The sequence below is a fragment of the Narcine bancroftii genome, chromosome 9, assembly GCF_036971445.1.
Source record: "Narcine bancroftii isolate sNarBan1 chromosome 9, sNarBan1.hap1, whole genome shotgun sequence".
NCBI classification, from domain to species: Eukaryota; Metazoa; Chordata; class Chondrichthyes; order Torpediniformes; family Narcinidae; genus Narcine; species Narcine bancroftii.
In genome coordinates, this window is record NC_091477.1 from 57,816,187 (window position 1) to 57,828,401 (window position 12,215).

Consider the following 12,215-nt stretch of genomic DNA (forward strand, 5'->3'; position numbering starts at 1 on the left):
CGTGCGGTACCGGATGTAAACAGCATCTACATTGTTGAGGTCTTTCATGGCTTGTTTCAGCATCATGCTGAAGAAGATTGAAAAGAGGGTTGGTGCGAGAACGCAGCCTTGCTTCACGCCATTGTTAATGGAGAAGGGTTCAGAGAGCTCATTGCTGTATCTGACCCGACCTTGTTGGTTTTCGTGCAGTTGGATAACCATGTTGAGGAACTTTGGGGGGCATCCGAGGCGCTCTAGTATTTGCCAAAGCCCTTTCCTGCTCACGGTGTCGAAGGCTTTGGAGAGGTCAACAAAGTTGATGTAGAGTCCTTTGTTTTGTTCTCTGCACTTTTCTTGGAGCTGTCTCTGGGCAAAGACCATGTCAGTAGTTCCTCTGTTTGCGCGAAAGCCGCACTGTGATTCTGGGAGAACATTCTCGGCGAGACTAGTTATTCTATTTAGGAGAATCCTAGCGAAGATTTTGCCTGCAATGGAGAGCAGCGTGATTCCCCTGTAGTTTGAGCAGTCTGATATCTCGCCTTTGTTTTTGTACAGGGTGATGATGATGGAATCATGAAGGTCCTGAGGCAGCTTTCCTTGGTCCCAGCAGAGCATGAAAAACTCATGCAGTTTGGGGGAATTCCATCCATACCTGCTGCTTTGCCACTTTTCAGTTGTTCAATTGCCTTATATGTCTCTTCCTGGGTGAGGACCTCATCCAGCTCTAGCCTTAGGGGCTGTTGAGGGAGCTGAAGCAGGGCAGATTCTTAGACTGAGCGGTTGGCACTGAAAAGAGATTGGAAGTGTTCTAACCATCGGTTGAGGATGGAGATCTTGTTGCTGAGGAGGACTTTGCCTTCTGAGTTGCGAAGCGGGCTTTGGACTTGGGGTGAGGGGCCGTACACAGCCTTTAGAGCCTCGTAAAAACCCCTGACGTCGCCAATGTCCGCGCTGAGCTGGGTTCATTTGGCGAGGCTAGTCCACCACTCATTTTGGATCTCCCGGAGTTTGCGCTGAAGATGGCTGCATGCACGACGGAAGGCTCATTTCTTCTCTGGCCAGGACGACTTTGTAAGGTGAGCCTGGTGGGCAGCTCGCTTCTTTGCCAGCAGCTCCTGGATTTCCTGGTTGTTTTCGTCGAACCAGTCCTTGTTTTTCCTGGAGGAGCCCAGTACCTCTTCAGTGGATTGCAGTATAGTAGTCTTCAGCTGATCCCAGAGAGTTTCGGGGGACGAGTCCATGAGGCGGATTGCATCCTCGAGCTTTGCTTTGAGGTTTGCCTGGAAGTTTCCTCTCACTTGTCTGACTGCAGGTTTCCAACATTGAACTTCTTTCTGGGGGCTTTACTATTCCTGGACTTTGGCTTGAAGTGAAGGTTGAGCTTGCAGCAAACCAGCCGGTGGTCAGTGTGGCATTCCATGCTGGGCATTACCCTGGTGTGGAGCACATCTTGTTTGTCTCTTTCTCGCACCAGGACGTAGTCCAGGAGGTGCCAGTGTTTGGATTGGGGATGCATCCAGGTAGTCTTCAGGCTGTCCCTCTACTGAAAAAGGGTGTTTGTAATGACAAGCCGCTGTTCTGCGCAGAGCTCCAACAGGAGGCGCCCGTTGTTGTTGCACTTGCCGACACCATGCTTGCCCAGGATTCCTGGCCAGGTTTCTGAGTCTTTGCCGACACGAGCGTTGAAGTCGCCAAGGATAACAACCTTGTCGGCTGTAGGGGTGCGTTGAATGAGGTTGCACAGATCAGTGTGGAACTTGTCCTTTTCTGCTTGTTCCGCCTGGAGGGTTGGAGCATAGACATTGATGAGGGTGATGCGATGCTTGTTTTGAAGGGGGAGTCGCATGGACATGATCCGGTCCGAGTCGCCTGTTGGGAGGTTTTCGAGTTTGGAGGCAATGGAGTTCTTGACCATGAACCCTACACCAGATAGGCATCGTTCATCCATAGGCTTGCCAGACCAGTAGAGTGTGTAGCCCACGCCGCGTTCTTGGAGGCTGCCTACATCTGAAAGGCGGACTTCACTGAGAGCAGATATGTCGATGTCGAGTCTGAGGAGTTCATGTGCGATGAGGGTAGACCGACGTTCAGGTCGGTGGCTGTCAGCCTTGTCTAGCATGGTTCTGATGTTCCAGCGTGCTAGCTTGAGTTTGTGAGCATCTTTTGAGGGGGAGGACGTGGAGGGGGAGGACGTGGACCTGTCCTCGGGCCTGCGCAAAGGAGCTTTTAGGAGGAGTGCAGTGTGCGCAGTACTGGCCCCACCCTTTACACCCATGGTTCGTGTGCCATGGCCAAGCAAGCTGGGACGTGGCAGCGAGGTCCTTGGGTCATAGGTTTTATATTGGAGTGGCCTTCTCCTATGCAGGTTTCTTACCCGGGCTGGAGGGGCCTGCCTCCCCTCCTAGGTCGGACCATACTGCCCGAACCAGGGCCGGGGCCGGCGTTGCTTTCCCCGTGCCCGGACCAGGGCCGCCGCCTCCTTCTTTCTGCCCGGCCCTGGTCCAGGCACAGGGAAAACAGCGGCGGCCCCAGTCTGGGCAGAGGGTAGGCGGTGGCGGCCCCGATCCGTGCAAAAGCAAGGGGGAGGCGGCGGCCCCGGTCCAGGCACAGGGAAAGCAGCGGCGGCCCCGGACCAGGCAGAGGGTAGGTGGCGGCAGCCCTGGCCTTGGTCGAGTGAGGCAGGCGGAGGCCCCGATCCGGGCAAAAGCGAGGGGGAGGCGGCGGCCCCGGCCTCGGTCGAGTGAGGCAGGCGGAGGCCCTGGTCCGGGCAGAAACGAGGGGGAGGCGGTGGCCCCGGCCTCGGCAGAGCAAAGCAGGCAGAGGCTGGACCCACTATGAATGCACCAACTACCCATTTTCACCCATACCACCCTAAACCATTTAATTTTCCCTTTTTTGCTATCAATTCTCCTCCAACTCTCAGGTATTTAGGGCATAGGAGAAAACGTAAAACGTTACACACGAACGGCACCTAAGGTTATGATTGGTAATGATTCTATTTGCTGCAACACAGAGCCATCACAACTACTGACAGAATGATAATGGTGGAGCTCTGAATATTGAAGGGGCAATAATGAGGGAGCTCTGAATGTCTGAAGATGCAGTAATGAGAAAGCTGAAATATAATCTTCCTATGACAGCTTTGAACCTGCTTCAGAAGTCTGGTTTCGCTGTACATTCTGTGTGAAAATTACAACCCGTCCATTGGTTGGCAAGGCTGTAAAGGCTGCCCAGTACATGCACCCTCATTTGCTCACACACACATATGATTCGCTGTCCACTGCCTTCCTCTTGGCTACTCGTTCCTTCCTTGCCCACACTAGTTGCCAGGCAACATTCCTGGTTTCTGAACACACATCCACCAGTATCCAAATACAGTTCACTTCTAGCCATGGCTCTGCATGCATGCTAACCATTTTCTGACCCACAAATTCACTGCACAGACTCCTGCTGCAAATTAAATCACAATGTGGTATCTGGCTCTGGCTGCACAACCATATTCTTGCCCTTGGCTTTAGTGGCCGTAAAACATCATTCTCATCCTGGATCTGGATGCGCACGAAACCACAATCTGGTCGCTGGCTCTGGATGCATGCATGTGGCTACATTTTTCAGCTTCATTACACACCAAACCACACTTATCCCTGCATCTAGCCATACCCAAGAACAGACTTGCAGTGGAGGCAATGGAGAGGTTAATTTGGTGTCCTGGGATGAAAGGATTGACATATGGGGAGAGCACTTGAAATTGCTTTGAATAAGAAAGCAGGCAGGATCTGATGTCATATTTGTTCTCCTGTTCCTCATGAAAGTGTCTACCAAAATTCCTTTGTAAATATTCTGCCTTGCCTACAGGAAAAAGAATCTCAGGGTTGTACTCTGATAATAAATCTGAAATCGATTAATATAAACTATAATGTATAAATTACAATGCAATGCAGTTTAACGTTTGTATAGGGCGGGGAACTGTCTAACATGCCTCCACGTCAGTTTGGGTGGCCAGACATCTTGTTTTAGCCGGACAGTCTAGCGCCCTCTGTCCAGCGCCACCTCGAGCTAAACATTAATTTGTCCTCCATTTGGGAGTGTAGGCCCTACAACCCCAAATGGAGGACAAATTAAGGGACAGAAACTGCAGAATGGGCGAGGAAAGGGGGCACTTGTTAAGCATGACGTCTGGAGGCCATGCTTCTTCTTGTGCGCATGTGTGAGTGCCATCTGGCACTTGTGTCATGGATTGGAGTACCAGGGCCAGCTGGTGCAGGGATGGTGGGCTAGTTTATTGGGGCCTGTGGGCACGTGCGTGGTGGGCCCGAGACGGGGGAACTGGCACGGTCTGCAGCGCTTCGATGTCGAGTGGAGTCCTGGCGAGCTCTGAGTATGAGTGAGCCTCCGTATTCACTTCTTTCAGTTATTTATACTGCATGAATTAATGTATGTAATATACAGAATGATTAATCACTGAATAGGGAAAAGGGCTCCAGCAGAAACTCACTGATTTATGTTGAAACAGTTAGGCTTTTCAGGGCTGGCGCGAAGGGGGGGTATTGGCGGGAACTGCTGCCCAAACGAGTTATTGTGTGGCCTCCCCACACCGGCGAGCAGTAGTCGCAGCATGTCCCTTCCCACTGAGAGAGTCTTGTACGCAGTTTTTGCCCTCCCTCCCCGTCACCCCAATGCCCCCATTAGACTGGTTCTGACGCCGACCCTGTCTGTCCTTGTTGGATAGTGGCCACCCGAACGGCAGTAATTACCCAGTTATACCGGTCACTCACGGGCCGGTTGCTCAAACGCTCGCTCGGGGATGGCACGGAGGGAAGGGTCAGAGCGGCTGGGGCTTACTGGTTCCTCCTCCTGCTCGTGCTGCCGTAGAGTGCGCCGACGGGCACGGCCACGTGCCCCAGGAAGTGGTCGAGCGGGAAGCGCGCGCTGCTGTGCTTCACCGTCAGGTGCAAGGTCCACCTGTTGGAGTTGTCGAGGACGGGCGGCAGCGGCAAGGTGCACTCCTCCTTCCACTCGGGGTTCAGGGTCCCTCCCTTCACCGAAGTCATGTACTTCTCCGGTCCCAGGCGGATCACCGTGTAGCAGTCGCTCAGCCCTTTCTTGCGCTTCGCCCTCAGATTTCTGGCGCCGATAACCGTCACTCGCAGGTGAGTGGGAAACCAGTCCCCTTCGACGGACGACATAAGGGCCGGCTGGCCGGAGGCGGGTCGAGTGGAAGGAGAGGGCGACGGGGAAATGAACGCGGACCGGCCAACCGCTGAGGGAGCCCTGTGAACGTTATGAAGCATTGTTGGCACCCGCCCGTCCGCGGGCCTCACCGCTTGTGACGTCACGCATCCTCGCCACGCTGGGCACCTGGCTTCCCGCCCTCCCGCCTGGCATGCGCAGAGCCGGAACCAGTGCCAGACCATTACGCCCCGAAGCAAGTTTAGGTACTTGGATGATCCCCCGCCATTGCAAACTTCAATCTGAAAAAAACATGTGGAAAAAAATTGAAAGCACATAACTTCTCCCTCCCCCCCCTCTCTCTCTCTCTCTCTCTCTCTCTCCCCCTCCCTCTCCCCCCTCCCTCTCTCTCCCCCTCTCCCCCCTCCCTCTCTCTCCCCCCTCCCTCTCTCTCCCCCCTCCCTCTCTCTCCCCCCTCTCTCTCTGATGGAGGGGGATGCTGAAAAAGGCTGTTCAAGAAAGGAGGTAGAGCAGAGGTAGGGAAATTGAGTAATGTAGTACCAGGGAAGGAGCAGGCCAGAATTAAGCCTGAGCAGCATTCATGTTATGATGCATTCTGTAAGTCTAATTTTGATTTTACAGCTGAAGTTTTTGAGAACAAGGGAGACAAGACAAACTTCCTTAGTCTTTGATGAAAGCAGAGGCATTGTTGCACTTGCTTGACTTATTTGTACAAAGTCAGGTCTTTGGAGATATTTATTCCTAAGAACCCAAAGATATATACTCATTTGACTTCAGGCCTTTTAAATGGGCAAGGTTTTAAACTCTGCCCCTTTTCCTGAAATAAATGATCATCTCCCTCATCCTATTGATGTTGAGAGGGAGGTTGTTATCTTGATACCATGCTACCAGACTTTCAATTCTTTCCTGTCTTCAGCCTCATCACCATTTAATACCTGACCTACTACTGTAGAGTTGGCAAATCTGAAGGTGTAGTTGGAACAGAATTTAGCTGCACATTTCATTGAGGAGTCTGAATGGTGGGACATTATCACAGTCCAAAAATAGTGATCGTGATGGTAAAATGATGTGGACAGGATGATATGTCTGCATCTGTCACTGTGCTGCGTGACTGGAAAACATATGTGTCCATGCAAACATGTGCCTGAGTCTAAGCAGTAGAACCTGATCTCCAATCGTCTTGGAACTTCTTGCCAAGAATCAAGTCTTCTAGGTCACGTGATGAGGAGGGAGTAGCTGGACATTGACCCCTAGAGTTCCCAGACCAGGAGATTCAAAAACAGTTTTAAAAGAAAAAAAATAAATGTCAAAAATAATAAAAACGGGAAAATAAAGATCCCTACCTGAAAATAATGGGAAAGAAAAATGTAAGCCAGACAAAGGCAGCCAGCAAGGTAGGAGGAATGGTCAGCATCTGATGCAGCCTGCGTTGTGGAGCCTAAGATGGTGACACCGGGTCTAGGCCTGAAGCCTGGGAGGTCCCATCGATGGAGGTGCTACTCGCCAAGCGTGGTCAAAGCTTGCCCGAGAGGGCAGAAGGAGATGAGACTGACCCGGGGCGATGCGGTCCCCAATTGATCATCGGGGAGGGGCCTGTGGAGAGGTCTGAGCCTTGGGGAGGAGAGTGCATCATGTCCCTCCGCCCCACCCCCGAGGACAACGAGAGAAGAGCGCCTGGGAGCAGAAAATGATGGGCGATAAGAGCGACTCACAGTAGGACTGGGAGACTTTGGCCTCGTGTCAGTAGGAGGCTCCAATGGAGATCCTAGCGAGGTTGGAAGCGATAAAGAGATTGGAGGTGGCATCGAGAGAAAACCGCAAAGAAGACCCGGAATCTACGAGGGGAGTGTTGGCAAGAGGGGGAGGGGGCCTGGAGCCCTCACTACAAGACATTTTAAAGGCCATCGAAAGAATGGAGGAGAGACTGGCCAGAGATTTAAGGGAGAAAACAGGGGAACGATACAACAAAATGGACAGATGGGAAAATGCTCTAATTGGACTGTCAGGAAGGGTGTCTGAAGTAGAAAAAAGAACTGGGGACAATGAGGACAAAATAATTAAATTGGAGAGAGAGGTCACCTCCTGGGAGGCAGAAAGGGGATACCTCTGGCAGAGAATTTGACACTTTGGAGGAATACCATAAAAATTGTGGGTTGTTGGAAGGTCAAGAAGGGAAGGATCTCATAGCATTTTTTCAATGCTGGTTGTCAGAAGTCTTGGGAAAGGAGAAACTGGGGGAATCAGTGGAAGTAGAGAGAGCCCATTGTTCCCCCTTCCTGCTTCTGGGCCCTGGTCAAAGACCATGCTTGGTGCTGTGAAGTTCCTGCGTTACCAGGACCAGGAGAAAATTCTAAGTGCAGTGGCCGTCAGGGCAAAAGTGAGGAGGGCAGATGGAGCTGGAGGGAAATAAGGTTTTATTTTACCCAGATGTAAGTGTGGCCCTCCTAAAACAAAGAAAATAATTCAAGCCAATATAAAGAATGGCCTAGAAGAAATGATATGAAAGTGTCCTTAGAAATCCGACAATTCTAAAAAATAAATCTTAATTCCAGGGGAAAAAGAAAGTTCCTGTCGGAGGTCAAAGACACCTGGGAGTTTGTAAAACAGCTGTGTATAGTGCCAAATGGATAATGCCAACATTTTGTTGTATGTAAGAATACATTGCAAGTAATAGCTACATATGAGAATAGCAATAGTGGGTTTAAATTTGTTGTATAAACACACAACTGGGAGAATTTGTAAAAAGGGAAATAGTATGAGGGTGCTTGGAGGTTGAGGACAGAGAGGTGTGGGAGGTAGATTGGTGTAAAATTTACAGTCTTTTGTAAGAAGGGGGATGGTGATGACATGGAAGGTGAAATTACCAGATGTGGGGTGGGGGGGGGGGGTGGAGGGAAGAGGGAGGATTAAAGGGAAGGAGATATAGATAGGGAATACATATTGGCAAGGGGTCATAGTTCAATGTTGTACTTTGTGGTATTTTTGTTCGTTTTCCTTTCTATTTTTGTTGAATTTTTTTTCCTACTTGTCCTTTTGGGGTTCATGGTCCTTGTTTTTGTCTTATTTTCCCAAGGTTTGTCATGGACATGGCAGGTTGGAGAGTCTCTGGGGCAATGGCTAAGAGTATAAAGTACATTAGTTTCAATGTTAATGGCTTGAATGGGTCGGTGAAGAGGAAAGGAGTCTTGGCGCATATAAAAAAGGGAGCAGATCTGGCCTTTCTCCAAGAAACACATTTAACAGAGTAGGAACACCAAAAACTAAAAAAGGGATGGGTGAGCCATGTATTACCCTCCTCGTTCAGCTCAAATACAAGGGGGGTGGCAATTCTGATAGGAGAGAGTGTTTCAGTGAGAGTTCAGAATGTGATCACAGACAGAACAGGAAGATTTATACTGGTGCACTGTTATTAAGAGATTAATAAGACCTTCAGGGAATTCTATGAGGGTTTATATAAATCAGAGTTAATGGGGTCTGATAAAAACCATAGGGTTCCTGTCTAAATTAGAGTTACCAAATTTAAGACCTAAAAGAATAAGAGGGCCTAGATCTTCCCCTTATGGAGAAAGAGATAGGGAAAGCATTAAATTTGCTGGAGACTAACAAGTCTCCAGGAGAGGATGAGTTTCCACCTGAGTTTTATAAGGAATTTAAAGATTTACTGGTGCCTCTCTATTTGAAGGTGTTAAACCAGGCAATGGAGACCCATACCTTCCCAGAATATTTTTTGTCAGCAATCATTACAACAATACTTAAAATAGAAAAAGATCCACTAATGGCATCTTCTTATAGACCTATTTCATTGCTAAACACAAGTTATAAGATACTTGCCAAAGCCCTGACAAATTGATTGGTGAAATATTTGCCAAAACTAATAAATAAAGACCAAGTATGTTTTGTGCAAAAAAGACAGTCTACATTGGTAAACTGTTGAGTATAATACATCTGGCACAAACCAGAAACGAGATAGGTCTCGTTGTAGCCCTAGATGCAGAAAAGGCATTTAACAGATTGGAGTGGGATTTTCTATTCAAAGTGCTGGAAAAGTTGGGTTTAGGGCCAAATTGGATAAGGCCACTGTACCATATTTAGCCCAAGGCTAAAGTTATGACCAATGGATACATTTCTCCAGCTTTTCCACTGACAAGATCAAGTAGACAAGGGTGCCTGTTATCTCCAGCCCTGTTCATACTAGTCATGGAGCCACTAACTGAAGCCAGTTGCCAGGATCCAGGCATCAAGGGTTTTAGAGCAGGCCAGGAAGAACATAAAATCAAGTTATTTGCTGACGACGTACTGATATATCTGACAGATCCACCAAACTCGTCAAAACTGTGCTCTACTCTGGAGAACTATGGGGAGATCTCTGGCTACAAGGTTAATTGGCACGAGCAAAATCATGCCACTTACTCAGGGGGATTACAGTCAATGTCAAGAAATCAGTTATTTAAAGAGGCCACAAAAAAGGGATCAAATATCGAGGAGTCAGTTTCTATAAATTATTCTTGTCTATTCTAAATTATACCCCCTTGCTTGAGAGAATTGAGGAGGTCTTAAATAGGTGGATGTTTCTGCCCATAACCTTAGTGGGCAGAGTCAACTGTACTAAAATGAATGTGTTGCCGGGACTTCAGTATCTCTTCCAGACACTACCCATGTCCAAAATTTGCTCACACGAATTAGAACATTTCTATGGAATGGAAATGTAACCAGGGTCTCTATGGAAAATTTGATCTGGGATTACAGTCTGGGCAGATTACAAATGCCAGATTTCAAAAAATACTATGGGGCTGCCCATTCGAGGTACATCGATTCACTCTTTGAAGGGGGAGATGTACCATCCTTGGCACAAATTTTAAAAAAATTAAACCACAATTACATTTATCAATTAATACTGAATTATATAGAAAAACAATACATGTGGTATATGTAATGCTAATCCCCCCTCCCTCTCCATCACCCTCCCCCATCCCAGGCTTCCCCTAACCCCTAAGAAAGAAAGACGAGAAGGAGTTTATCAAAAATATATACATAACTTCAAATCAACTTCTGTGGAGCTGAAAATCACCACCAGGATGAGTTATTGAGAGTTCTCCAAATCTTCAAACCAACATATTGTAGATATGGACTCCATATTTAAAAAAAAATGATATTTATCACATAAACTATAATATTTTTTCAAGTGGAATACAAGATCTCAACTCTGTATGCCATCTTTGCATTTCTAAATCCATATCAGATTTCCAAAGTAATAGCTAAACACTTCCTAGAGATAGCTAAAGCTAATCATTAAAATTTTAAGACTAATCAGTTTAATATTCCCCAATAATTATAACGTCAGATCCAGTGGGAGTTTTACCTTTAATATTTTCTCCCAAAATATTTTAACGTATCCAAAAAGGTTTAACCTTAGTACGTTGCCAAGTAGAATGACAAAATGAACCTATCTCTGGACCACATCAAAATATAAATCTGATGATATTAAATTAAATCTTTTTAATTTTTGAGGAGTTAAATATAATTTATGTAAAAAAAATTATATTGTACCAATCTATATCTTACATTAATATTATCTTTACATTTTCCAATCATTTTCATCTATCTTCCTATCTAACTCAATTTCCCATCTCAATCTTGATTTATAACCATATACAGCACAGAACAGGCCAGTTTGGCCCTACTAGTCCATGCCGGAACAAATCCCCACCCTCCTAGTCCCACTGACCAGCACCTGGTCCATACCCCTCCAATCTTCTCCCCTCCATGTAATTATCCAGTCTTTCCTTAAATGTAAATAACGTCCCTGCTTCAACCACCTCTGTCGGAAGCTTATTCCACAACCCAACCACCCTTTGCTTGAAGATATTTCCCCTCATGTTCCCCTTATAATTTTCCCCCTTCAATCTCAAACCATGGTCTCTGGATGGAATATCCCCCACTCTTAATTGAAAAAGCCTATCCACGTTGACTCTCTCTGTCCCTTTTAAAATCTTGAACACCTCCATCAAATCCCCCCTCAATCTTCTATGCGTAGAGAAAAAAGCCCCAGGCTGCTCAACCTTTCTCTGTAACTCAAACCCTGACATCATGTCAACATTTTCGTGAACCTTCTCTGCACACTCTCTATTTTGTTTATATCCTTCCTATAATTTGGTGTCCAAAACTGCACACAGTATTCCAAATTTGGCCTCACCAATGCTTTGTACAATTTCATCATAACATCCCAACTCTTGAATTCAATACTCCGATTTATGATGAATATCTAATTTAGGTGTTTTTCTTTGGAGTAATTTGTACATTTCTGAAATAAATTTATTTGTATCTCCATTAGTAATCAATATTTCTAATTCAGTCTGTCTAGATAATCTTAAATTTTGACCTAATTTATCAATTAAAAAAGCTTTAACCTGATAATAACAAAAAATGTATTATTTGGAAAATTAAATTCTTCCATTCTTTGAAAAGAAATAAATCTACCAGCTTCAAAAAAATCTTTATGGTTTTAATCCCCAATTGATTCCAGATCTTCAAAAATTGATTATTAATAGTAAAAGGGAAAAGTTTATTTTGGTATAAAGACATTTCACGCAAAATCAAACCTCTCCAACTTATTTCATAATATATTTTATTCCATAATTCAATTAAGTGTTTCTATATAGGTGAATCCTTAGTACCAATTAATAATTTTAATTCCATTTATAGATAAATTCTTGTATAAATTTTTCATCCATTTTACCTAATTCTATTTTTGCCCACGTTAAAGACTTATCTAAATCAAACGTTCCATTAATAAACTTCAGTTGGGCAGCTTTATAATAATTTTGAAAAATGGAAGTTGTAAGCCTCCTAACTCAAACTTCCAAGTTAATTTTTCCAAACTCTAACCATTTTCCCTTTCCACAAAAACTTCCTAATAATTGAATCTAAGATCCTGAGCACCTGGCGTTAGGTGCATAGAGGACTGTTACGAGCAGGGGCAACTAATGTCATTTGAACAACTCAGACATAAGTATGATTTATCAACTAAGACGTTCCACTGCTACCTT

At 46.1% G+C, this 12,215-nt stretch overlaps 1 protein-coding gene across 2 annotated transcripts in view; it reads right to left on the reverse strand.

Annotated features, from left to right (window-relative positions):
• The window catches only part of LOC138743679 (rab11 family-interacting protein 2-like), a 93,952-nt gene extending 88,544 nt beyond the window's left edge, over positions 1 to 5,408 (reverse strand). For both annotated transcript variants that reach the window (XM_069899256.1, XM_069899257.1), the window contains exon 1: positions 4,822 to 5,408. In XM_069899256.1, the coding sequence (XP_069755357.1) occupies positions 4,822 to 5,393 (572 nt within the window). In that variant the 5' untranslated portion in view covers positions 5,394 to 5,408. The remainder of the gene's footprint in view (positions 1 to 4,821) is intronic.
• Positions 5,409 to 12,215: the final 6,807 nt, after the last annotated feature.